This window comes from Camelina sativa, chromosome 2 (assembly GCF_030686135.1).
Source record: "Camelina sativa cultivar CO46 ecotype springtype chromosome 2, ASM3068613v1".
Lineage (NCBI taxonomy): Eukaryota > Viridiplantae > Streptophyta > Magnoliopsida > Brassicales > Brassicaceae > Camelina > Camelina sativa.
Genome location: NC_141881.1, coordinates 18,014,141 through 18,040,063, shown reverse-complemented (window position 1 = coordinate 18,040,063; position 25,923 = coordinate 18,014,141). Strand labels below are relative to the sequence as shown.

The 25,923-nt window shown below is 40.2% G+C and overlaps 4 protein-coding genes and 1 long non-coding RNA gene across 6 annotated transcripts; 1 reads left to right on the top strand and 4 right to left on the bottom strand.

Annotated features, from left to right (window-relative positions):
• Positions 1 to 199: 199 nt before the first annotated feature.
• Positions 200 to 1,557, bottom strand: LOC104724607 (uncharacterized). Its single transcript, XM_010443138.2, has 2 exons — positions 1,229 to 1,557; positions 200 to 766 (listed from the first exon to the last, which is right to left on the bottom strand). Exons 1-2 carry the CDS (start codon positions 1,412 to 1,414, stop codon positions 389 to 391), a joined length of 564 nt encoding a protein of 187 aa, XP_010441440.2. The 5' UTR covers positions 1,415 to 1,557; the 3' UTR covers positions 200 to 388.
• Positions 1,558 to 9,555: 7,998 nt separating this feature from the next.
• On the bottom strand, positions 9,556 to 13,142 carry LOC147948805 (uncharacterized). The gene is made up of 7 exons (XR_015580341.1): positions 12,993 to 13,142; positions 12,287 to 12,908; positions 11,798 to 11,867; positions 11,424 to 11,681; positions 10,869 to 11,111; positions 9,797 to 9,891; positions 9,556 to 9,695 (listed from the first exon to the last, which is right to left on the bottom strand). It is a non-coding gene; the product is annotated as an uncharacterized LOC147948805 (long non-coding RNA).
• Positions 13,143 to 14,575: 1,433 nt separating this feature from the next.
• On the bottom strand, positions 14,576 to 17,110 carry LOC104724592 (putative protein S-acyltransferase 9). 2 transcript variants are annotated; one of them, XM_010443114.3, is made up of 5 exons: positions 16,751 to 17,110; positions 16,177 to 16,362; positions 15,772 to 16,071; positions 15,456 to 15,689; positions 14,576 to 15,368 (listed from the first exon to the last, which is right to left on the bottom strand). In XM_010443114.3, exons 1-5 carry the CDS (start codon positions 16,787 to 16,789, stop codon positions 14,889 to 14,891), a joined length of 1,239 nt encoding a protein of 412 aa, XP_010441416.2. In that variant the 5' UTR covers positions 16,790 to 17,110; the 3' UTR covers positions 14,576 to 14,888. The 2 variants fall into 2 exon arrangements, with proteins under 2 accessions (XP_010441416.2, XP_087341192.1); XM_087485066.1 differs by having other exon boundaries at positions 16,743 to 17,036.
• Positions 17,111 to 17,280: 170 nt separating this feature from the next.
• On the bottom strand, positions 17,281 to 19,647 carry LOC104724584 (transcription factor bHLH145). The gene is made up of 3 exons (XM_010443100.3): positions 18,999 to 19,647; positions 18,759 to 18,891; positions 17,281 to 18,637 (listed from the first exon to the last, which is right to left on the bottom strand). Exon 3 carries the CDS (start codon positions 18,616 to 18,618, stop codon positions 17,662 to 17,664), a length of 957 nt encoding a protein of 318 aa, XP_010441402.1. The 5' UTR covers positions 18,619 to 18,637; positions 18,759 to 18,891; positions 18,999 to 19,647; the 3' UTR covers positions 17,281 to 17,661.
• Positions 19,648 to 22,780: 3,133 nt separating this feature from the next.
• Positions 22,781 to 25,434, top strand: LOC104724575 (serine/threonine-protein kinase 52). The gene is made up of 6 exons (XM_010443089.2): positions 22,781 to 23,393; positions 24,014 to 24,135; positions 24,237 to 24,433; positions 24,514 to 24,688; positions 24,763 to 24,897; positions 24,990 to 25,434. The coding sequence occupies exons 1-6, from the start codon at positions 23,066 to 23,068 to the stop codon at positions 25,194 to 25,196; spliced, it is 1,164 nt and encodes a 387-aa protein (XP_010441391.1). The 5' UTR covers positions 22,781 to 23,065; the 3' UTR covers positions 25,197 to 25,434.
• The last annotated feature ends 489 nt before the right edge of the window (positions 25,435 to 25,923 follow it).

The window sequence follows — 25,923 nt, the reverse complement described above, 5'->3', positions numbered from 1 at the left end:
CTTGGTAGATAATTTATATCTTGATAAAACATTTCTATCTATAATGTATCCTCGATTAATCATTGAAGGCAACGAAATAAAATGAGGACACATAAAAAGAATAAAAAAAATATTAGGACACAAATAATAAACATTGTAAAGCGCTATACGTACGAAATACGCAAAAAGGAAACGAATGCATGTATAAAAATAGGCCAACTACGGTATGAACGCTTGCATGTATAAATTTAATTGCTTAGACATTATCACATCAGTTTGAGATGATTCTAAGATTCAATTATCAGGGACATAATAGTTTTCATATGTCCTTTGAATCCATGCATGCTTTTTTAACAAAAGTCAATCAAAAAAACCGAAAATAAAAACCCAACGTAACTTAGTTCAAACTTCAAGCACGACGATGTAAGTTCTCATCGTCATCGTCAACAGCATCGGTGGCTCCAGCAGCGAGATCAAGAAGATTCTCCATCTGCAATGTCATCTCCATGAGCGTCTTTGAAGACGGGTCGGTGTTTTTTTCGACCAAACCCTTCACAAGCGTTATTTCATCGCCAGAAACCATGACGTCGTAGTTGGCAGTGTCTGGTGAATCAGTGAGTTCTAGTTTTGCACTCTTTAGAGACGCCAAAATACCAACATACGCGTTGTGGGACTCGTTGAACTGCGTCTTTAACGTAGCATCCATTTTGGCAGCCTCAGCTGCGAAAACAGCTGTCTTCTCGCAATGGGTTATTGCAAGGCCAATTACGGCCTCCGCCAGTGGCAACTATAATTTTAAAAACATAAGTAATGTTCAAGTTGTAGTGACATTTTTGAACACCTAGAAAAATTCTTTAAAACAAAAGTTGTATCAAAATATATTTTTTTGTTTTGTTTTTGTTTAAAAGGATATTGTAAAGTGCTAACGCAATTTTGTCATTAATTGAGTTTGCTAATTGCTATGAACAAATAATGATATTTTAAAAGATGTTCAAGGGGATTGGAGTTGAAATGAATAAACAAGAGATGGATTTTATATTGTTATAAAATAAATTTTATATGATCTAATAATGATTACTTAAAAGTTTGGATTTGGTTCTTCACAGTTTTTCTAATGGAAGTTTTGTGAAATTTCTTTGAAATGGTGTTAACATAGACGCATAAGCAAATAAACCATCAAAACCTATATAGAAAGTGTTTGAGTTTTAGAATTATGATTGAATAGGTTATGTGGTTAGATGGTTAGTACCAGGCCGGTGGCAGAAGAAGCAGGAGGATAGGTGGTTAATGTTTGGATGCAGAATGGTTTGTTTTTGACTCGTTGGCAATTGGCATCGATGTATTCTCTGTTGAGCAAGGCCGAAGCTGGGGCTAAGAGAAATTGTGAAAGAACTACCAAAGTAACGACGAAGAAACAACCGGAATAAGAAGCCATTTCGTCAGTCACCGGAAAAATGTTTTATTTCTCTCGACCTCTAAGTATTGGGAATCAGATTTTTGGTTTTAGCTTTTGTTGGCTTGTGATTTTATCACTTTTGTGTCATATATATAATAACATCGGCATCTATTTTTAAGGATGTGTCAATTTTTACTCAATTTTTTAGCTTTATTTTGTTTTCACTTTGGACGATCACTATAAATAGGTCGGTGTGGATGGTTTCTAAAACTTTGGTCAAGAGACTTAACAAATTGAGTCTTATCGTCTTTCTTTATTTAGAATGAAAAACTGTGGTTCCGTCTAATTTAAGTCAATAAGTAAGAGTAACCTACAAGTCATTAGAAATCAATACGAAACGAAACACAAGTGTAGACTCCATGAAACCTTTACAAATTACAACAATGGAGCCAAAGCTCTTCTGTTTGTACACAGGATTGCATAACACTAAATAAATATCGATTTTGGGGGAAAGAGAAGTTTGTTCTTTTATTAACGATAAGAATTCGAGGTCGTCACTAAAACGAGTCAAGATCGTGCTCGTCAGTTCACAGGAGAACTGGCAAGTGAGTCACGACGAGCTCGGAAGCTAACGAGAATTATACAGGAAACAATAACTATGATTAGACACAAAGTTTTGCTCTCGGGGTATTGTACGTGAGTCTGATGGATATTCTCCAGTGAGTACTGTTGCTTTATATAGCGGACTGTAGACCGAGGGTTTTCTAGGGTTTCCATCGTGAATTCCCGAGATTGCCCTTTACGAGTTACTAATGACTTTCATCCAATTTTGTCGGGCCGAAATCGCAATTATCTCGTCTTGTTGGGCCGAGTGGCATATTGGGCGCAGCCCATGTCCAACAATAGTCCCCCCCTTAGTCCGGAGAGCGTCAGTTTTTTTGCGATCGGCGGGCATGCTTGTATTGTCTGTAATATGCCTGCTCGGCACAGATCGTCTCAGATTGCTCCTGGGAAATGAATATTGCTACAGTGAATCTTCCATAATTTCTTCTGTAACTCCTTCTGTAAAACCTTCGGGTTCATTTTTCGGGGGACACCGGGAAAATCCTGCGGTCTTTACTTTGAGTGCGGTCTTCAATGACATTCCCGAAAAAGAGAAGAGTCGCAGATTGAGGTGATGGATTTGACAGTAATTTTTCCATTTTATTTACTTATTTATGCACCCTCCTCTTCTCATTTCCTTCACTTGCTCCTCCTTCTTCATAAAAGGTAATTTCTTCTCTCTCTCATTTATTACTTTCATGTTTTTACTTCTTTCTCTCTCTACTCTTCTCTCTATTTTTCGATTGCATCCCCCCTTTGACCTAGCTCGGCCGCCGCCGGTGCTGTTTCGCTTTGAGATCGCCTATGGTCGGCGATTCGTCAAACCCGCCAGCCGCTCATGAGAATTTCGAGATCGGCGGGTTCGATGGGAGTCACGAGGTCGGCAGGTCCGATGATGGTCGCGAGAACGGTGGTCGACGACTCGGCTTTGGTAGGATAGCAGGCTCTGAGGTTGGTGGGGCCGAGGCTGATACTCAGGTCGGCGGTCGGCGTAGTCGGCATTGTGCCGATCTGGGATTTGATGGAGGTCGCCGAGCTGGGTCGAGTTCGAGCGAGCTGGTTGATTGTCGGGTTGAGACTGTTCTTGAGAGTGACGGAGTGGGTGAGTTTGGTGGTCGGCAGATAGGGATTCAGGCCGGATCCTCTGAGCTTAGGTCGGAGAGGTCACCTGATCCTGTTCGTGAGCTCAGCGAGGTCGCTTGTTGGGTCGGTCCGACTGAGACGACAGATCGGCAAGCAGCGGTTGCTGAGGGGCGGCGAGTTGAGGTTGATGCTGACCTAGATGATGATGCCGGTCTCGTGGGAGATCTAGAGGTCGGTTCGAGTGGAGAGCTTGGTTGTCGAAGTTCCAAGATTGGCGATGATGAGGTTCACTGTAGCGGGCTCGGCGACCACGAGATTGATGGTGATGAGATTGATGGTAGCGAGCTCGGCGGCCATGGGGTCAATGGCGGTGAACCTAGCGCTCATGAGCTCGGCATTGGTGGTAGTGAGCTCGACATGAGGCCTATTCGGCTGACAATTCGGAGCTCACAAGTTCGCGAGGCTGCGGACAATGTCGAGCTGGGTGTTCGGCAAGATGGATCTTGTTCACGCGGAACCGAGGTCAGCGTTGATGGTTTCAGAGGTTGGATTGATAGTTCAAGTCGCACTCGTTCTGATTCCGACGCTTACTCTGATGATGGCGATGCCGATCTGATGATGGGAGGTCGCGAGGTCGGCTTGCTTTGCAGGAAGGTTGGCCGACCTACGAGCTCTTGTGTTCCAACACGCGTGCGTGGTAAGTCTCTTGCAGGGATCCGACGCGCTTTCTCGAGGGAATCTGCTTCCAACTATAAGGATGCTTTCTCAGGAGTTGATATTGGGGCAGAATGTGGAAATCTCAGTATCGATAGTTTCGCCAACGACTTCAACTTTGATGATATTCCCGAGTTTAGTGAGGGTAGCGAGAGTTGTTCTGGTGGGAGTCCTATGGATGTTGTACCAGCTGAGGATGCCGTTCCAAGTTCAGCTGTTCTGGGTCTTGGTGCCGTTCCTGTTGGTTCTGATGACGAGCTCGCCGTTGGTCCGATCGATCAGGGTCCTTCACTGTGCACATCGGACACCATTACTGAAATGGCGCAATGGTGTAAGATGCCTGATGGGTTGGTATTCCAGATTCCTGAATCTCACGAGCGTCCTTGGACGCCTCCAGCAGGTTTTATTACTCTCTACACGCATTACTTCACTGATTGCGGCCTTTGGTTTCCTCTACCGGAGTTCTTGACGCGTTACTGTGCGAGACGCAAGATTGCTATTTCTCAGCTTTCTGTGGGAGGTATCTGCAACGCAGCTGGTTTGGCGATACTTGGTACCGATTGTGGTGTAGAGGTTGACGCGCATTTCCTCGAGGAAGCCACCAGATTTATGAGAGTCAGAGGTAGTCCCGGATACTTCTATACTAGTGCTAAGTCAGGTTATCAGATCGTCACCGGAGCTGAGAAGAAGATTCGTCATTGGCAGCGTTACTTTTTCTTTGTCAAGCTAGATGAGACCTCGGTTGACAACCTCGATATGTTTTATGCTACCGAGTGGAATTTGGTTCCCGGTAGCCTTGCTGTTTCTTATCCTTGCTCGTTGATCTTCTTCGATTTGTTTCTAACACCTTGTTTTTGTTGATGTTTGCAGAGCCTGTCGTTCGCTTGCGTGCTCATCCTCCAGGATTTTTCGACAATCTCCGGAAGATCAGAGCAAGAGGGGCGATTGATTGGCCTTCACTTACTCGGAGATCTCGTGAGTTCTCTATAAACTCCTATGACTTTCATGGTTGCGTTCGATGGTTATTAGGTTGTCATACTTTGTTTTCCTTTTCAGGTCTACCACGCTTAGGAATGGGAAAGGTTAACGCTCGTTTTCCTCGCTATGCCGATCAGTTCAAGAAGTGCATTGACGCTGTCCCTTCTGCGCGTGTTGCTGATGCCGAGATCGCTGATCCTGTCGCGGGAGCCGGTGCCGAGCAGCGGCCTGCTGGTGATGTTAGGTCGGCCGAGATGGCTTCTTCTCGTACCGACAAGAGAACTGCTACTGTTCCTTCTGTTGTCCCCCGCGCACAGAAGAAGTCGCGTGGCGAGATTTCTGATGCCTTAGCTATTGTCGTTGCTGATTCTGGGCGTCCTACTCCGACGAGGAAGAGAGCTTCTCTTGGCGAGGTTGTTGTTTCTGAGCCCGAGTCGTCCAAGAGATCTAGGAGGGACGGCGTACCGCGTGACACCATCGAGACTGATGACTCGTTTTCTTTCTCCTATAAGACGAAGGACAAGTCGTTCTTCAACAATGGAGTTGCTTGTGGCGAGCTCGCTAGCAAGCTTCGTGGCTCTTCTGGTCCGCTTCCTCCTGTGGATTCTCTTCACGATCCTGAGCTGTACCAATCGTGGGCTCGGCGATACTTTCAGGTTGGCATTTCTCTTCATATTTCGAGTTAGCACCTTCAATCATTGTCTTGACTTCTCATCCCTTATGCTTTCAGGATGGTGGTTTTGTGAACTGTATGGTCATCTCATACGAGCGCCGTCTTGCCGAGCTGGCGGAGCAAGTTGCTGATGCTCGCCCTTCTGAGCCGCCCAGGAGGTCGGCCGAGGAGCTTCGCCAGGATCTTGAGAAGGAGCGAGGGGTTACTGCTGTCTTGACGAAGCAAAACGCCGGTTACAGGAAACAGTTGGCCGATCACAAGGCTTCTCTGGCCGAGCACAAGGCTTCTTTGGAAGCTTCCCGTTCCCGCATCGAGCAGCTTGAGGCAGACAAAGCATTTCAGAGAGGGCAGCTGCAACAGTTGCAAGCAGAGCGGCAGGGTTTCGATGCCGAGGTCACTGGCTATAGGTCTCGCATTGAAAGGCTGAGGAAGCACATTATTGATAACAGAGCGACGCACGAGTCTCTGATGACGTTGTGTCAGGTGTCGGGTACTTATGAGTGTCTTCAGGAGCTGTTGGCGGGAGGCGTGGCCATCCCGCCGAAGACTTTGCTTCAGCTGGAGACTGACGCGAAGATACTGGAGGACAAGATCGCTGGTTTCGATGTTACTGATGTTCTGGATAGCGATCTCGAGGCCTTGCCAGAGACTACGATCAGCCTGGAGAGCATGCTCGGCCACGCGATTCCTCAGGTGGCACCGATGAGCGCAGATGTTCCTGTGATCGTGGAGGGAGAGGTCGCTACGGCAGGGGCACCCGCGACCTCGGGCGCTCAGGTCGATGCCGACCAGTGACTTGTGTTTTATTGTACTCTTATCTTTAGAACTTATTCCCGTGATGTAGCAGATGTTGAGCCTTGCTGGGCGCTGTACTTTTTTCTTTTTGGAACCTTGCATTATCGTTGGATTGGCCGTTTAGGTATTGTACTTGTTTTTGGAGCTTTGCCATGTGTTTATCATGCAATAGGTGTTATTTTCGAGAACCACTGGATTGGTTGTTTCATCTCGAAAATTGTGTTGCTTGCTCTATAAAATGCTCTTCAAATGTTCATTTCTCACCATTTCATCTCTTTCTATTTGTTAAGAAAAATCTCTTTTTGTTTCGAGCGATTGGGATCGACACTATGCCTGTGACGACGAGATCGGCCTGGCTGAAAAGGGCGCGAGAGCGGCTCGCTGTGAGATCGGACGATGTAATTCGTTCTGAGGTCGAGTTTTATCGTGCCTGGATCCAGAGGTTGAGGGCTTACATTCTAGCTTCGCGCCGCAAGTTTGAGCTTTGCTTCCAGTTTGACCGTGTGGACGGGACTATTGCGTATCTCGAAACTATGATCGAAGAGGGGTTCTTCGTTCCAAAGTGGAGATGGGATCGTTTGCTTGAGGAGCGCTCTCGTCGCGAGGCAGCGCTGGCTGCAGTGGAGGTTCCTGATCTCGAAGAGGGTGATCTTGAGCCTCTCAACACCAGACCTTTCGAAAGTAATGCGGAAATCGATGCTTGCCGAACTCGGATCACCGTATTGCATCGCTACATTAATCAGCTAACGTCCACGGACCATATCTTCGTTGATGGTAACCGTTCTGAAGGAATCTGCTCGTATCTTGAGAGTATGACTGCTAGGGGTGTGGACGTCCCAATGGACACGTTGGAAGCATTGCGTAATGACTGCCGATCTTTTCGGGAGAAGGTCGATGAACTGGAGTTCAATGTGCCTTCTAATGCCGATCTGGGGATAGAGGATTGATCGTCTGTGCGTGATGCTTTATGTTGCTTGTTTTATTTTGAACTTGTGCCGAGCATGGCTTGCTTTTGTTATTCTGATGTTGAGCCGAGCACGGCCTTTTGTTGGCTGCTCTTGTTATTTCAAACTTGTCTGTTCTTTGGTTATGGAATAAAAATTGTGTTTTGCCTATCTTTGGAATCGAGTTGTACTTTACGGTGCGAGACGTCTCTCGGCTTATCCTATTACGTATCGATTTCCAAGTGTTTAGGGTGGTAGTCAAGATGAGCTCGTCGTACCTTTTAGATGCGGCCCTGGTGTCCGGCTTATCCTGTGTGTGCCACGAGGTCGGCAAGAAAGTGCAAGTGAGAACTTGGCTTATACAGACTTAACCGCCTGCTAGCTGAATGCGAGACTGGGCTCGGCTTTTTGGTGCGGATTATTTCACCGCTGCATCCATGAGGAACGCGTTCTAAATCGTTCCCTTGGCCAGAGGGTCGATGTATGAGCTGGACATCTCGCTAAGATGGACTCGTTCGAGAGAGCTCGTTTTAGTTTTGAAATGTTTAAACTTTTGTTTTTAATTTTTTGGTATAGATGCGCCTTTTGACGGGCTGCCTACATACCCTCAGAGAGGGATCAAGCCATTCGTAGTTCATACATTGTTGGACTAAGGGGGCTGCCTTAGTACGGGCTGCCTACGTACCCTCAGAGAGGGATCAAGCCCCACGGTGGGCGCCAATTGTTTGTACAGAGGATTGCACAACACTAAATAAATATCGATTTTGGGGGAAAGAGAAGTTTGTTCTTTTATTAACGATAAGAATTCGAGGTCGTCACTAAAACGAGTCAAGATCGTGCTCGTCAGTTCACAGGAGAACTGGCAAGTGAGTCACGACGAGCTCGGAAGCTAACGAGAATTATACAGGAAACAATAACTATGATTAGACACAAAGTTTTGCTCTCGGGGTATTGTACGTGAGTCTGATGGATATTCTCCAGTGAGTACTATTGCTTTATATAGCGGACTGTAGACCGAGGGTTTTCTAGGGTTTCCATCGTGAATTCCCGAGATTGCCCTTTACGAGTTACTAATGACTTTCATCCAATTTTGTCGGGCCGAAATCGCAATTATCTCGTCTTGTTGGGCCGAGTGGCATATTGGGCGCAGCCCATGTCCAACATCTTCTATCGACTCTGTTCCTTTTAATCGACGGAACCAGTGATGTTCTAGAGACCAAAATGTCGCCAAAGAAAAAAACCAGATCCATCACCTTGGATTTTGTTGTGTCTTCTCATTATCATATACCCCAGTATGTCTCTAGAATATTCAAAGCCTTCTCGTAGATTTCATTGCTTTCGTGGTATTGCAGGTTCTTGATCTTTTCGCCCTTCCTCATCTTCAATCTGCTGAGAGTAATGGTTCACGTCTCCTATGTTCCTCTCTGCCTCTCCAACCTTCAAAATGTTATCCAATCCATTCAGACACGCTGAGACGATCCTTGGATCTTGACATACCAGGAGATCACATAAAGATTTTATGCAGCCAAGCTCCACCAAGTACCTGAATCACACCAATGCAGATAGTGAATTAATGATCAATTAAAAAAACTACAAAAGAGAGAGAGAAGACAAGGACGACATACTTGATTTGATCATGAGAAGTACCTGAGGGCACATTTGAAATTTGCCCATACAGCTTCTTTCTTCATGTCCAATTCAGTATTTTGAGCCAGATTGACCAACCTTGGAATCAAATTTGCATCAATAACTGACTGTTATCACCAAGGGCAAAAGAAACACAAATAGGAAACAATTAGTCATATCAACAGAAGGGTAAATTTGTATATGTTTCTGCAACTACAACAATCAAAAACTGATGCACATGATAAAGCAACAAATTTACTTCTCACCTGAATTTGTTCTCTAAAGCCTGCAGTGATTCTTGAAATCGTCAAGAAAGTGTATTCCTTTATGATTTTGTCATAATTTCGAGTAAACAGGTCTGGAAAGAATTGGTACAGTTGATCACACACTGAAGAATAAGTTGAAAGAGGTTTATTCAGAGCACTTCATTGTTTGGTTACAGATTCTAATCAGTGAACATATAACAAAGCAAGCATTGAGTCCTCTCTACTAATAGGTGGTGTAGTGATATAAACATTCTAGAGACACTATGAAAATTGTTGGAATCAAACCTTTGATTAATGCCTAAACTTGAGTAAATAATCAGAGATTGAACAAAAGGTGAAGAAGATCGAAGAAGAAGATAGAGGAAGAAGAAGCGACGAGAATGAGGGAGAAGTAGTGGTAAAAAAGCTTTGGGCCATTAATATTGTAGTAAGCCCAAAATGCTAAGTGGATATTAGTGGTTTACAAAACTATAGGTTAAATGCTAAGTGTGGCATATATATATGATGTAAGGAGTATAATGAATCTTATCTAGAAAGTTTTAAGAAAACAAAAGAGCTAAGCGGCTGAAACCAAAAAGCGAACATGGTATCAGAGCTCGGTCAATCTTGGTGATCTTCAAGACTTAAGGGATTTGTATCTGTTGAAGGAATCATGGAGTCAAAGGGTAGTTCAATAGTAGAGAAGAAGAAGCAGTGTAAAATATGTAAGAAGTTCAATCATGGAGCAGAGAACTGTTACCTTACACGCCGATATGAAGTCCAGTTTGCCTCCAAACAATTCAGACCAAGGAGAGGGTGTTTTGTTTGTGGGAAACCTGGGCACTTTGGAAAAGACTGCAAAAGCAAACAGATATGTCAGAGTAACCAGAAACAACAAACTCAAGAAGAAGAGTCAGCCCTGTTTAACGCTGCTCACGTCGGAGAGGAAGTGAGTAGTGAAGAAGTATGGCTAATTGATAGCGGAGCAACTAACCACATGACCAAGGAAGAGAAACTTTTCACAACTATTGACAGGTCAGTCCATATTCCTATTAGGGTAGGAAATGGTGCTAGATTAATGACTGCTGGGAAAGGAAACGTCGAAGTAATAACAAAGCGAGGAATAAGAGTAATTAGAGATGTATTCCTTGTTCCAGGAATAGATAAGAATCTCCTAAGTATACCTCAGATGGTAAGAAATGGATACCAAGTGCTATTTGTGGGAAACAAATGCATAATTCATAACCAAAATGGAGATAAAATTGCTGAAGTAGAAATGGTGAGGAAGGCGTACACGTTGAGAATGCAAGTTGCTGAGGAAAGTGTGAGAATAGCAAGAGAAGAAAGCATATCAGAATTGTGGCACAAGAGATTGGGACACTCAGGCTTTCACAATTTACAAAACCTTCAAACAAATCAGATGGTAAAAGGGTTACCAAAGTTTAAGGTAATCCAGGATGTGTGTGAAGCTTGTGTTAAAGGGAAGCAATGTAGAGTAGAGTTCCCAAAGATGTCTGAGACCAAAAGTGCAGATGTGTTAGAACTGATTCACACTGATGTGTGTGGACCAATGCAGACACCTTCATGCAGTGGAAGTTTATATATTCTCACATTCACCGACGACTATTCACACATGGTGTGGGTCTACTTCTTGAAACTGAAGTCAGAAACTTTTGCCACATTCAGAAAATTCAAAAACTTGGTTGAAAATCAAACGGGAAAAAGGATTAAGAAGGTGAGATCAGACAGAGGAGGTGAATTCAAATCAGAGCAGTTCTCAAGGTACTTAGAAGAGAATGGAATTGAGAGACAATTCACAGTGGCATACTCACCTCAGCAAAATAGAATTGCTGAACGTCGAAATAGAACTCTGATGGATATGGCACGAAGCATGCTGAAGGACAAAGGAATGCCTGACAAGTTTTGGGCTGAAGCCACATTTACTGCTGCATATCTCCAAAACAGACTCCCTACAAAAGCCTTGGATCTTAAGACACCTCTTGAAGCTTGGAGTGGCCACAAGCCCTCAGTTGCCCACCTAAAGATATTTGGGTGCATATGTCATGCCTGGATCCCTGCAGCAAGAAGGAAGAAGCTTGATGACAGATCAGAAAAAGCTATACTCATGGGGTACAGCAGTGTGAGCAAGGGATACAGGATATATGTTCTAAGAACACAGAGGATAGAAGTGTCAAGAGACGTCATATTTGAAGAGACCAAAAGTTGGAATTGGGAAACCCACGAAGAAGTAAAGGAACAAAGAGAGGTGGTACCCAACAATATCAATACCAATCAGAAAACAAGTATTGAACAACAAAGAGAAAGGGACTCAAGGCCAGAAATCCAGTCAAGTGACAAAAATGAAAGAGGAAATGTTAGTCCCATACCTTTTCAACTAAGTGATAGTGCGCCAGAAGTGGGCAGCTCATCCCGAAAAATCCACAAAGTGAAGAAACTAAGTGAGATATATCGTGATGAAGAAGATGTAGGGAATGAAGCAAATCAGGTTGAAGAATCTTGCTACTTTACCTGGGAAGAGCCAACTACTTTTGATGAAGCCATGAGTAGCAAGGAGTGGAAGATTGCAATGGGTGATGAGATTTACATCATTAACAAGAATGAAACATGGGAACTGGTAAAAAGACCTATAGATAAGAAAGTTATATCAGTCAAATGGATATACAAGGTCAAATCAGATGAATGTGGTCAAATGAAGAAATTAAAGGCAAGACTAGTGGCAAGAGGGTTTACACAGACTTACGGGGAGGACTATGGTGAAACTTTTGCACCAGTTTCTAGACATGACACCATAAGGACCCTCATTGCTCTAGCTGCACAAAACAAGTGGAATCTGCATCAGATGGATGTCAAATCAGCCTTTCTAAATGGGGAAATTACTGAAGAAGTGAATGTGGAGCAACCACCAGGCTTTGAAATAGAGGGAGCAGAAAACAAAGTTTACAAACTAAAGAAGGCCCTATACGGCCTGAAACAAGCACCAAGAGCCTGGTACAGCAAAATCGATTCATACTTTGTGTCACAAGGGTGCAAAAGAAGTGATTGTGATGCAGCCATGTACACTCAAGAACTCGAAGGTGAAATCATGGTAATAAGCTTATATGTGGATGATCTTATTATTACAGGGAGTAACGAGGATATGATCAAGCAGTTCAAGTTAAATCTTAGTAAAGCTTTTGAAATGACTGACATGGGAAAACTCAAGTATTTTCTTGGGTTCGAGCTAACTTACATTGAAGGAGGAGTGTTTCTAAGCCAACAGAAGTATGCTAAACAGTTGCTGACCAAGTTTGGTATGGAGAACTGTAATAGCGTCAGCACTCCACTCTTGCCGAATGTGAAACGATATGATGATGGAGCTGAGCTACAAGATCCAAGAAAATATCGAAGTATGGTAGGGGGATTACTGTATCTTGCTGCGACGAGACCAGACCTTGCATTTGCAGCATCTTACCTGTCAAGGAGCCTTTCAAATCCAAAAGAAGAAAACCTACAAGATGCTAAAAGAGTTTTAAAGTATGTGAAAGGAACAGTTGAGTATGGATTAAGGTTTCAAGAGATGCACCAAACTGAGTTGATTGGATTCTCTGATTTTGACTGGGCTGGTTGTAAGGAAGATATGCGTAGTACTACGGGAATGTGTTTCACCTTAGGAAGTGGAATGTTTACTTGGCAGACCCAGAAGCAGGACACAATCGCTCAATCCACTGCAGAGGCAGAATATATGGCATTGAGTGCGGCCACCAACCACGCAGTATGGCTGAAACGTTTACTGGGTGAATTGAAAGTAGACACCAACAAAGGAGTTCCCATTTACTGTGATAATACGTTGGCTATAGCGATTGGAAGAAATCCTGTTCAACACAGGAGAACTAAGCACATCCAGATTCGTTATCACATTGTTCGTGAAGCAGAAAAAGAAAGAGTGATTGACTTACGTTACTGCAGTGGTGAAGAACAAATCGCCGACGTGCTGACAAAACCTCTTGGAACAAAACACTTTGAAGAACTCCGATCTAAACTGGGAGTGGTACCAAAACCGAACAAGCGATGTAGCATCAAAGAAGATCATGCTCAAACCACTATGGCTGAACCTGAGTTGCATGTCACCAAGAAAAATCATTCTATGGAAAATCAGCATAAACAGAAAAAGAATGGGATCGAGATGATTCTGGAAAAAGACACCAACTCGGGAAAGAAGTTGAAATCTTCAAGGGACGAGGTGATGACAAGAACAAGAGACTCACCGTTGAGCTACGCAGATGTTGTGAGGGGTGTGTCTCACATGGGAATCAAAATCAACAACAAAGATATGGAGGAAACAAAGATCAAATCTCAGCCTGGGAATTTAGAGATTAAATCAGAAGGTTTGAGAGGGAGTGTTGGAATCAAACCTTTGATTAATGCCTAAACTTGAGTGAATAATCAGAGATTGAACAAAAGGTGAAGAAGATCGAAGAAGAAGATAGAGGAAGAAGAAGCGACGAGAATGAGGGAGAAGTAGTGGTAAAAAGGCTTTGGGCCATTAATATTGTAGTAAGCCCAAAATGCTAAGTGGATATTAGTGGTTTACAAAACTATAGGTTAAATGCTAAGTGTGGCATATATATATGATGTAAGGAGTATAATGAATCTTATCTAGAAAGTTTTAAGAAAACAAAAGAGCTAAGCGGCTGAAACCAAAAAGCGAACAAAAATAATACGCTTTTGATAGTTTTATCACTTTGATAAACGATAACTCCACAAGATTGGACAAAATAAATGGAATATGAATTACATACTTGGATCTGGTGATTATATTTACTAACAATAGTGCCAATGATATGCAGTACAGGAATAAGCACAGATTGGGAAGGGTGTCTGCAAAAGAAAAAATGTTCTAGCAACGTTGGCTGCTTTCTTCTCTCTTCTTCGACCTCTCCAAAAGCAGTTAACGAAACCTTGTAGATAAATCTCAACTGAGAAGTGAAAGAGGCAGAGAACTTTTGCAATTGAGCAGAGCAAGATTGCAAACAAAAAAATGGTCAAGAAGCGGAAAACATGAAAAAACAGATTAATATAAAGAAGCGAACGAACAAACGGCTTTCTAGTTATCGTTATCAGAAAACCGGTTTGGTTTGATTGAATTTGGATTTAAAGCCGATTAAATCCAAATCAATTTAGTTTGGGTTTAACTCCGGTTTAATGAAACCCAGATGTTCAATCTTAGGCGGATCTGACGATCTCCCCCAAATCGGAGTAAAATTAGGGCTCATGGAGTCTTCTAACCTTACAACCGCCAACGCCAATGCCAGTGATGGGTTTTGGTTGGACCACAATCATAAGCACAAGTCTTGTTATCAATAACACTAATTTTGTTCTGCTCGACGATCATCTCTCCAGCTCTTATTTTCATGATTCGAAAACAGAGATCAAGAAAGGGATCAAAATTTTGTAATTAGCGTTTCAAGAATCTTTTCATAAAACATGCCAAAAACCAAATTGGTACGAAAAGAGTATTGTTATTAGAGAGAAAGAGAGATTTTTGAAATGAAGAATGTCACGTTTTGCCCCATTTAAAAAAAAAATGTGGTTCTGTTCTGTCTATTTGATAAGACTAAGAAATTATCACTTCAAAACATTTAAAGAAGTTGTAAAATTAAGCACTTAATTTTGGCCTCTACCCAAACTTTTACACTAAGCTTATTCACAGATACCCCCACCATAGTGTGTTGTCCACAACTCCCAAATCAAACCAAACCAATAAAATAATGAACAAAAAAAAAATTGAAAACGATAAAACTTAGTAAGAAAGCTTCAAAAGAATTACCCTGTTTACTTTTTACTACCATACTTCACCGTCCCTCCTCTGCAGCTGCATAGCTTCTACTTTCCCTGACTGAAGAAGACACATCAACTATATCTTCCTGTGCGTTGCTGCTTCTTGTTCCCCGGTTACCATGCCTAGCTTCTGATCGAATCGTCGGTGCTCTCTCACTAGACTCGACTCTCATAATGTCAATATCGATTTTTTGATGCCCTGAATCACTTCCATCTTCTACATTAGAACGTTGCTGTAGGTTCATAATATCTTCATCGATGTCTAGCTCGTCTTCCACCTTCTGACGCCGTTCCTCCCTATTTTCTCCTTCTGCTCGTTCCCATGTAGTAGCCAACCTAATATTCCTAGGAGATTCTTCTTTGACAAACGCTCTGAAGTCATTCCTCGACGGTTTACCTTTTGAGCAAAATATCTCAAAAAAATTGTTTGAACAGCCACGGTTATAAACGTTGATTCTATTGTCTGATCTGTACCGGAAATTCTCATACGTCGTCTGTAAAAAATTGTAATGTGAGGGTATATCAGATGGGACACAAATTATTACTGAATGAATGAATACTCAGAGCAGATTAAAACTAACCTGGTTTGTGGTAATGAGGTACAAGTGAAAACCAGTAAGCCCTCCAACAAACCACAGAGATATAAAGCAATATATCATCAACAAAACCGCCCAGGGTGATTCTCTCATTGCCCTCCACACAGTGCCTTGATGGTTATCCATCATAACTTTGACGTATAAAGCAGACATCGAAAATAGGTAGATGCAGAGAAGAGTTGCAGAGGAAACAAACATAAAGAAGTACCTATAGTTTCTCTGCCCACAACACACACACACAAACAATGTCAATATGTATCTACATATCTTCCTAGTTTAATATTGTTTTGAATAAGCTTACCACTCCAATGCATTGGCCAACCCAAGGGCAATGATGATCAAAACGCTCAACGCAGTTGTTGCAAATGGAACAATGGGAGCAACGAGGAGGCCGGTAAAGCATGCAGGTATCGCAATATTTAACTCTAACAGGAACACCATAAACCATGACTTCCTTGGTCCTAGGAATTTGAACAGTGGGTGTTTGTCTTCCATCACTTGATATAGTTGTATCATAGCATATCTCTTCCTCTGGCGGATGCATATTTCTTGGAACGATTCCAGGATCCCGCGCAGAAGTGATGAAGAGAAGGATCAGTACCTATCAAAACCAGTTATATGATTTATAGCATTAATGAAAGAAGAACAACACTGAACCAGCCCAAGTAATCAAATATCAAATGGGGTTTGGAAGAAGAAGACTTACAAAGACAGTAAGGAGAACTCCTGCCACTAAGAAGGCATGTCCAGCGTTGTTTGGTAAGAGCTCTTGGCGAAGATGTGTTGCAACAAATACAGAGAAGAAACAAACTGGAGTAACAATGAGCAGTATGGTAAAAGGAAGAGACCAAACATCTGGCCCAAATATCAATCTCCCACCAAATAAAAACTTCTGCAAAAGGAGAAATAAATGGAGAATGTAGATGATCATTGAGAAGAGAAAGCTCATGAATCAACAAATGTCGTAAAAATGTGGGATAACATTAGCCATAAAACCAAAGAGAATCTAACGAAATAAGACATTTAATCTCTCACTAGAGGCAATGATAACAAATGAGTTACATTATGTTACCAAAAGCTGATAAAAAATATTTGAAATTAACAAAAGGCAATCAAAACATTAAAGCCACCAGGATCTCTCATAAGCTCTCTAACGTAATCTAATTAGAAAACTTAACATGTCTTAGTGAACTCATAAAAATGTGGCCTTTAAGAAAAAACTTAAATAGAATTTCTTGAAAAAGAAAAAAGAGTAAAATCAAGAAGAAGAACCTCCTTACATTGCTTCCCTTCCAGGCTTCGAAGACCCGTCTGGCCATTAGAATCAGCGAACGGGATCAGAAGAGACTCCTCGCTACACGAATTGGAGGATCCTGCTGCGCCGATTCATTTCAGAATTGGAGGGAACCAAAACCTAATTTGCAGAACAAAAGTATGTGTAGTTTTGCGTGTGTGGTGTGATCTCTTCTCTCTCTCTCTATCTCTCTTTCTCTCACAGACTCACACAGACAAACAAAAGGCGTTTCGTGTTTCTGGATGATTGTTGTGTCTCCCGAGACGAACATTACGGTTTTGTTCCCTTTCTCTAATTCTTTTTTAATTACGTCGTCATTACATTAGTACTGTATTAACTTAACTTTAAATTGTCTTTATTCCCCCATGTTTTTTTATTAAACTGATCCACACCAGTTTTAGTTAAGACCGCTCCGGACCAAGAATCGCCGCCGAATTCGCGTTGAACCGGTGTTTGGTCTGGTTTGGGTAGGTGGAAAACCAGATTAATTTGTAATTTATTTGTAAACAATGAAAATGGTTATTGAACATCCTCTCTATTTATTAATTGGAACGACAACTATATTTAAAAACGGATAGAGTATAAACTTTCTAGACTCATCACCACTCTCTCATACAGTTAACAGTAATAAATCCATATCAACAAAATATTATAGAAACAGAAGAAGCAATTAATATTACATGATACAACAAACAGCTACACGACAATCCAAGCTGCGACTTAATCATCAACACAATATTCAATTTTCGTTCTTGCAACTCCGATCCACTACAATTTTTGGTTTATCTTCCAACGAGCAGCAAGCTGATCCCTTTGCATCTTGACAAGAGTACCACCTATTCAATATGTCTACTACTTTGTTTAGATAACAAAGTCTACTTCCCTCTTGCTGTTTTCTTAGATATCATGCAAATAAAGAGTCTCATGTCCTCGATTCTCGGCTTCCATCTTCAATGACTTGAGGTAATCAATAGCTCTATCGATCACTAAGATGGGGTCTACCAATTCTTCCCCGGGGACTATACTGCGCAAAAGGCTTACGGTCTCAAATATCTTCTCTTCTCCTATCTTGTTGATAGACGGCTTGGAACGTTTCAGAAAGCTAATCCCCGTATTGTCACAACTACCGCAGCTCGATTCATGGTCGTCAAGCATTTTCTCATTCGAGGCTTCAAGAACAGGCGCTGAGCTCTCGAGCATCTTTCTCTTTTTAGCTTGTAATGTTTGTCCATAGCTTTCAACATTAAATGTTTCTTCTTGGCCCCTATGGGCTGATGATACTACAGTGCTTGGGCTTGTAACCTCATCTTCTTCAGAACAATAGTCACTCTCGTCTTCGGAGTAAAGCAATGCATTTAGTTCTTCCGTGTCCTCCTTCAAATCCGGTTCGCTATTTCCTTGCATTCCTTGATAAACAAAAAAATCGTTGTTGCTTCTTTTGAGTTCTTCCTTCATATCAGGACAGGCAGGTTGTTTCAAGGTCTCAAAAGATTTCCGGATATCGGAAGTGAGTAGCAGAGTCGTCTTATCTCCTGACTGATCAAACACTAGGAACCTCTTCTGACTACATTGGCCCTCAACTTTACGTAGTATAACACCATCTACTTTAAGAGGCATCTGCTTCACCATACATTGATTTTGAGGAGGCAAGAACTGCTGCTGCAGGTGAGATGACCCATTAACCCAACCATAAGACTCGTTAAAATAGGACCCCCGAGTAGAAAACATGTCGGTGGTGTCGCCGCAGGTTTTAGATGTTAAGTTCAAGTCTTGCTTTCCAAGTTGAGACAAAGATATGGAAGACAATGAACTCAAACGCTGAGTAGGAAACCAGAAACCACGTTCTTGTCCCATCCAACACTAAACAAATCAACTGTCCAAAAAAAAAAAAAAAAACAGAGGACATTAACTCAAAACCAATCAGCTATCTAATCAAGAATGGGATGCCAAAAGAAAGAAACTTAAAGATCATGTGTGCCAAGTCTTCAACTTACCAATTAAAACGAATAAGCTTAATTCCCCTTCCCTCGAGAACACAACACGAATAGAAGACTTAGAATAACAATGACAGATATAGAGAGAGCTACTCTACGTGACGGGCTTCAACAACTGACGAAAATATTCAGCCTGCGACAACATCAAAGCCAAAAAAAGAATCAATAAAAAGAAAAAAGAAAAAAATGTATCCTGTTTGTAATAGTTAACTAGAACAAGAAACTGATTCAAACAAGAACCTGACAATCTTGGAGAGGTTGAAAGCATGCAATGACTCTAACTACGATGTTTCCTGCGATACCGTGTTCGTGTTTGAGTGTCCGAAATCTTGTCTGTCCGGCTGATTGACAAACCATAACTACTTTCTCACCAACTGGTTCCTTCCGTTAGTCTCCCAAAACAGAGTATCCAATAAGCACAAAGCAGGAAATAAGGCAAACGAAAAAACTCAAATAATTTGGCGGATGAAGCAAGGCAATGTGAAGAAAAAAGACGACCCCATTACTCAAAAAAAATTATGTGTATTTAAGAGATCTCAGTAATGGCGAAGAGAAGTGAGCGACACGAAGAAGATTATATAATCAAGAGAGAAGATGACGAAACTGACCTTGATCATAATAACACGGATGCGTGCGTGCGTGCGTTTAAAGTGTAGGTGTAGTGATGCCACAGTGTTTACCAAATCCAATAAGCTTTGTAAAATTTTATTCTTTTTCAGTTTTTTTGGTTTAAATGTTTTTGTTTTTTGTTTTTTTCAAGTGACACAACGATATCTCTATTTAAAACACTTGATTACATGTTGTAATAATCGTTCAAATTATTGTATTTTGAAGACTAACTAACTAGCATATGTAACGTTTGAATTCAAAGCACGAGTTTTTTCTAGCCATTTGTGGTCAAAGCATGTTTGAATTTATATAATAGACTCACTTTTGTCTTTGTTGCTTTGTTGGTTCCGTCCACGGTAAGAAAGAAAGAAACGGTGGTGAAAGTATCCAATGTGAAAGAAGAGGAAGATCCAATCATTCATTCCTCAATACTCGTTTGCAATGGCTTGACCGTTCAAACCCCCAAATCATTTGTCCTTTCACTTTTTTTAGTGCCTTTTTTGCACCCTCCATTTCCATCTTCTTTGGGTTTCACAATATGTTCTGTCTTCCCGTTTTGGTTGGTCTATTTTCATATGGATCTCCAAAAGTCTACCAAAGGGAAAAAATATAGCTATTGTACTTAGTAAAATACGATGGATTTTGTAAAGATGTGAGTATTAGGAGTACTGAATAATTTACTATTGAGATCATCAACTCGATGTTTATTCACATATTACCAATTCATAATATTTTTTGTTTTGAACAAAATAGGTAGATGTGTATTCAGTATCAGCCATACTACTGTATAAGCTAAGTCAGTGACCTAATGCATGGTAGATTATTTATCATATAAAAAGTTGGTGTCAAAATTATCTAAACTTATTCTAAATTGATCCTCAAAAGAAATAGACATGTTCTTCTTGTCAGAAAAATGGCACTTGCTAGTAATAATTATACCCGAATTTGTTTTTATTTGATAAGAAAAGAAATCTTAAATTACATTGATAGGTGTAGACGACCCATGATTTAGTAACCTGAACCAAATCTCTCACGTACAGATAAGTGAGATCCTGTTGCCCACAATCATACAAGCATAGTGCCATTTAATATTGACCACGCTATTGTATTATAAGATTATACAGAAACCATTAGGATAATATAAGTAATCCGTATAGTATAAATTAGGATTAAAATTAAAAGTAGATACACTTAATCCCTTACTGACTTTAATGGTGTGCAGGGGCCCAAAACAAACCCTCCACCGTTTCTATATGTCTTTAAGCAATCATATCGCTGGTCCACCATTTTTATCTTTCCCTTTTTTGCGTGGTTAAAGAAAATACTCACATAGTCACATATGCACGTATTTTAACTTGTATATTAAGGTCATAACACATACAAATTACAAACATATTAGAAAACACAGAACTGACTTAATATCAAGATCATGTAATCACATGTTGGACTGAGTGCTTACAAGTTACACAGTCTAGCTAGGCATCTATCTAGTTACATGGTCAGCCAGCACGGTCGTGCTTACACCATCTTCTACCTAAAGGCTACATGGTCATATATATACTCATATCCACAAATCTCTATTAAAAATTAAATGTTACATAACAATAACATGACTTCAAGTCTTCAAGCATGACTCATGACCTTTTTTTGTAATGGTTTTTAGAATATATTAAAATTTAATTTCCTTCTAAGTAAAGGAAGACACGCATGGGTGCTGAGCTGAAATTCTTTAATTCTTAGATAAAGCAATTAAGTGGGTTTATAATTAAGTATACGATTCTAGAGTTGTAGTTGAGGAGACGTACTGTTCAATTATTTCTTTTGAAATTATATAACTTAAAAAGCAAAATAAAAATAAAATATATTCTAACCCATATTTTCGACCTTTTGTGTTGTTTAGACCTTTTAATTTTGTTATGGTTCATGTAACAAGGAACATGAGATATTAAACTACATAAAAAAGGAGAAAAGAAGAAGAGCACCATGAGTTATATATGTGATGCTTTAATTATTTGAAGAGAATACATATATAATATTGAACGATGAAGAAGAATAGTGAAGGCTTTGGTGGGGACAACAAACAATGGATTGGAGCCATTTGGTACGTGGATTCTCCAACAAAATCATCCACGCTTCAAGCAATTTAAAGCAACCAATATATACACTTAACCACCACTCTAAAATTTCATTCCTCAGTACTCAAGTCAATTCATTTTTATAATGTATCCTATACGTATAAGTATATGTATAACTACAGATATATATGGTTCTATACGTCTCAAAAATAAGAAGATATAGACATGGTTGGGTCCATTTTTCATTTTACTCCAAATAGAACAATACATTCAGGAGAATAGTTTTTTGCTTTCTTAAATCTAGTGTATCTCCTAGGATTTTAGCCTTTTGGTCTCTGTCTTTGGTGTAAGGGTTTGTCCTCCTTCGTTATGGGTTTGAAATTCTCTGTGTTGTATTGGTGCTTTTAGTTTCCCTTCCATAGAGTTTAAGACTCCAGGAACATATCTGTCGTCCGCTGGCTTTAGCTTCCCTCGTTTGGGCGTTTGTATTCCTCCTGAGTTCCAAAACAAGATCAATAATATAATTTAGATGACAAAAAAAAAAAAAAAAGAACAATACATAGTGGATTTCGGGACTTGGTCTACTTAAATTCATAGCATCATGGAACACAAACTGAGTTTTTACTAGCATGCCTAATCGTTTAAACATGCCACTACCGGTTTCTTCATGTTGATCAAATCAAATGAGAACGATAGGCTTATGGATCTCCCTATCGTGTAGGATAAAATAACTTATTTCTATATATACATAGGCTATCAAATGATACAAATGACTCACTATAGAAATTGATAGAAATATTTCCATCAAAACAAAGTGTCAATACAAATGAGTAACTTATCTAATTGATTCTAAAAGTGTCGATACAAATTAATGCGTCGATTATATAGACTGTCAGAAATATATCCATCAATTATAAAAGTGTCAATAAAAAATGAGTAACCCATCATTTATCTAACTGATTCTAAAAGTGTCTATACAAATTAATGAGTGGATTATAGAAACCGATATAAATATATCCATCAATTATATAATAAATTATGCTATTATATCGATGATCAGGAATGATATAGATATAATGACAGTCGACATTTCAAACCGATTTAGATAGTTTGTGTTTGTTGATGTACATATGGCACCAAGAGAATCGAAATTCACACTCAAATCTCTTCTAGTCTTCTTTGTTAGGAACAAGAATTCCACTAGAATCAAAATGACCATTGTAAATGGGCCGAACATTTATAAAAATGGGCTGAACATTCTAAACTTAATAATATCCTAGTCAAACAAATAATGGTTGGTACACTTTAAATTAATAATAAGTAGATTTTTTTCTCTTTATATTTTTTTTTGGATATACACAACAAAATACTATTTTATTAGACGAAAATAAAAGAGGAAAAAAATAAATGTAAATACAGATACATTTGCGTCGAGGCAAGACCATGTGCTCAATCACATGCGGTCTTCTTCTCTTCTCTTTCTCTTCTTCCGTTTCCTTATTAATTTTTTTTTTTTTTTTTCTAATTTTCCTCTGCGTTTGATTGTATCTGAGAAAAGACGAATCGAACAAACAAGTACCAACAAAAGAAGATTCAAGGGATCTTTTTAATCAAGAAGAAAACATGAAGGAAGGCAAAGATGGGTTTGTTCGAGCAGATCAGATTGATCTGAAAAGCTTAGACGAGCAACTAGAGAGACACTTGAGCAGAGCTTTGACTTTAGAGAAGAACAAAAAGAGAGATGAAGAAGACTCAACCGCCGTAGCCATAGGTGGTGGCTCCGCTTCTTCTTCCCCTGTCGCTGCTCTTAACGGCGGTGGTTTCGTTGGGAAGAGGAAACATAGACTTGAGTGGGAGATCGATCCTACTAAACTCATCATCAAGACTGTTCTTGCACGTGGCACATTTGGTACCGTTCATCGTGGTATCTACGATGGTCAAGATGTTGCCGGTTAGTCACTTCACCTAACCCGTCGTTCTAGCTTCTCTTCTTAATTAACCTTTTCACTGTCCGCAATTTTTTAGTGTAAAGTCTCCAACTTTAGCATTAGATTCTTCGATTGCTAGATTCTTACGGTTGATCAGACTAATTCTATTACTACATTTGTACTTCAATTGTCGGATCCGAACAGTTGTGGTTCTATGTTCGTGTCTTTTTTTTTTCTTTTTTACCATGAAACTTAAAGTTTGGATTTTTATGATTGAAATTGTTGAGAGTTGAAGAGTGTTGTTTTAGTTTTTTTTTTTTTTTGGGTTTTTCTTTAGTGGGTAGAAGCAATTTCTTGTGATCTCCGTGAAGCCGACACGGGTTTTGCCATCATAGTGTTTCAGAGCTGGTTGAAAGGTCCAATTGGATAATTTATGATTCTTTGCTTTGTGGATCTTTCATGTGATTCCAGCTGTTGTTGTCTCAATCTCTTTTTTCTCTTACATTTAATTTTAAAGGAAAAAAAAAAGATATATATGAAAGAATAATTTGAATGGGTAGTAGTAAATTAAGGAGCTTTTTACTGTAATTGAATTTGTAAAAGTGAAAGACTGAGCTAATCATTGTGGTGAAAAAATGAGCAGTGAAGCTACTTGATTGGGGTGAAGAAGGTCACAGGTCAGAAGCTGAGATTGTGTCTTTGAGATCAGATTTTGCTCAGGAGGTTGCTGTTTGGCATAAATTGGATCATCCTAATGTTACTAAGGTTCCATATTTTTTTACTTCTGTTTATTTTCTTTTACCATTGTTAGAGATATTGAGGAAACAAAATAAGATTTGGTGTCATCAATGAATGAAATTTTGCAGTTTATAGGAGCTACAATGGGTGCATCAGGCTTACAGTTGCAAACAGAGAGTGGTCCATTAGCAATGCCAAACAATATCTGTTGTGTTGTTGTTGAATATCTTCCAGGTGGTGCTTTAAAATCTTACCTGATCAAGAACAGAAGAAGAAAACTAACATTTAAAGTTGTCGTTCAGCTCGCTCTTGATCTCGCTAGAGGGTATATTATATGATCTTCGTATACTAGTATTTAAAACAAGAAGCTTGTCTTTACACTTATTGTTGTTATGTTGCTTTTAGGTTGAGTTACCTTCATTCGCAGAAGATTGTTCACCGAGATGTAAAGACTGAGAACATGTTGTTAGATAAAACTCGGACTGTCAAAATCGCGGATTTTGGAGTTGCGAGAGTTGAAGCTTCTAACCCTAATGATATGACAGGAGAGACTGGCACACTTGGCTACATGGCCCCTGAGGTACTAACGACACAATGCATCTTCAAGTTTGGCAACCAAAACCCAATTTTTATACTAATCAACTTTGCTTGCAGGTTCTCAATGGAAACCCGTATAATCGAAAATGCGATGTATACAGTTTCGGGATCTGCTTATGGGAGATATATTGCTGTGACATGCCTTACCCTGACCTAACTTTCTCTGAAGTCACTTCAGCCGTCGTCCGCCAGGTATAGTTATTAGTCAGACTTGTTATATAACAGTTGATACCATTCAACTTAAGCACATATTTATATGCAATATGTTGTTATGATCAATGCAGAACCTGAGACCCGATATACCGAGGTGTTGCCCGAGCGCACTTGCAGCTGTGATGAAACGATGTTGGGATGCAAATCCAGACAAGAGACCAGAGATGGACGAGGTTGTACCGATGTTGGAGAGTATTGACACAACCAAGGGAGGAGGGATGATCCCTAACGATCAGCAGCAGGGTTGTCTATGCTTCCGAAGGAAACGTGGTCCTTAGAGACCAATCTAAGATCATTCGAAACTCAAGATTTGTGTCTTTGTTTTTTCTTATTTTTCTTTTTCTAAATCCAGAAGAAGAAAAAATGGAAAAGGCTTGTTAGGGCTTTTTAATGGTTGCTAAAATTTACAGAAAAAAGTATGATTTGGTTTCCATATTCTTCAACATTTCTTGTTTTGCTCTATTTGTGAGAGTTTCGTATTAAATATTAATGGTCAAGTATAACATCATCAACTAATCATATATTTTACATAGTTTTTTTTTGTCTTAACGGGCAACAAAAAAAGGAACATCCTCGTGCGAGATCCAGTCTGAAATGGTGGCACATACATCAAAGAAGAGAAGGACATGACTTCCTACAAAAATGGTCAAGTAACACGGCCATAAAAAATGTTACATAAACCTTCAGAATTTTGGTGTATAATGTATGTCTCAAAAGCCGACCACACATGGTCATCGTTAGTCATTTTAATTATAATCCACGTCGTAAATCTCAATCACAAGTCCAACTGTTTTCCTACTTCCTTAATGATAAACATCTCGATCCCCATAGGACCATTAGGTCGGAAACAACTTCCCTTTCAAACCCATTAAAAAGAGATTGGTTAGACTCATTATATATATGACATATTAATGTAGATAGAGCAGAAGAGGAGCATGTATGTAAGCTTTGCTGGTTCCAAATATGTAGACTTATTTGGAGCCATGCTTACCAACCATCCTTAGA

Coding starts and splice junctions, on each gene's coding strand:
- LOC104724592 (XM_010443114.3), bottom strand. CDS start 16,789: ATGGCCAGACGGGTCTTCGAAGCCTGGAAGGGAAGCAAT. Junction 16,363..16,750: donor AAGCCTGGAAGGGAAGCAAT/GTAAGGAGGTTC, acceptor CTCCTTTTGCAG/AAGTTTTTATTTGGTGGGAG. Junction 15,369..15,455: donor ACCTCATTACCACAAACCAG/GTTAGTTTTAAT, acceptor AATTTTTTACAG/ACGACGTATGAGAATTTCCG.
- LOC104724575 (XM_010443089.2), top strand. CDS start 23,066: ATGAAGGAAGGCAAAGATGGGTTTGTTCGAGCAGATCAGATTGATCTG. Junction 24,434..24,513: donor GCTCTTGATCTCGCTAGAGG/GTATATTATATG, acceptor TGTTGCTTTTAG/GTTGAGTTACCTTCATTCGC. Junction 24,898..24,989: donor CTTCAGCCGTCGTCCGCCAG/GTATAGTTATTA, acceptor TGATCAATGCAG/AACCTGAGACCCGATATACC.
- LOC104724607 (XM_010443138.2), bottom strand. CDS start 1,414: ATGGCTTCTTATTCCGGTTGTTTCTTCGTCGTTACTTTGGTAGTTCTT. Junction 767..1,228: donor CTTCTTCTGCCACCGGCCTG/GTACTAACCATC, acceptor TTAAAATTATAG/TTGCCACTGGCGGAGGCCGT.
- LOC104724584 (XM_010443100.3), bottom strand. CDS start 18,618: ATGGGACAAGAACGTGGTTTCTGGTTTCCTACTCAGCGTTTGAGTTCA.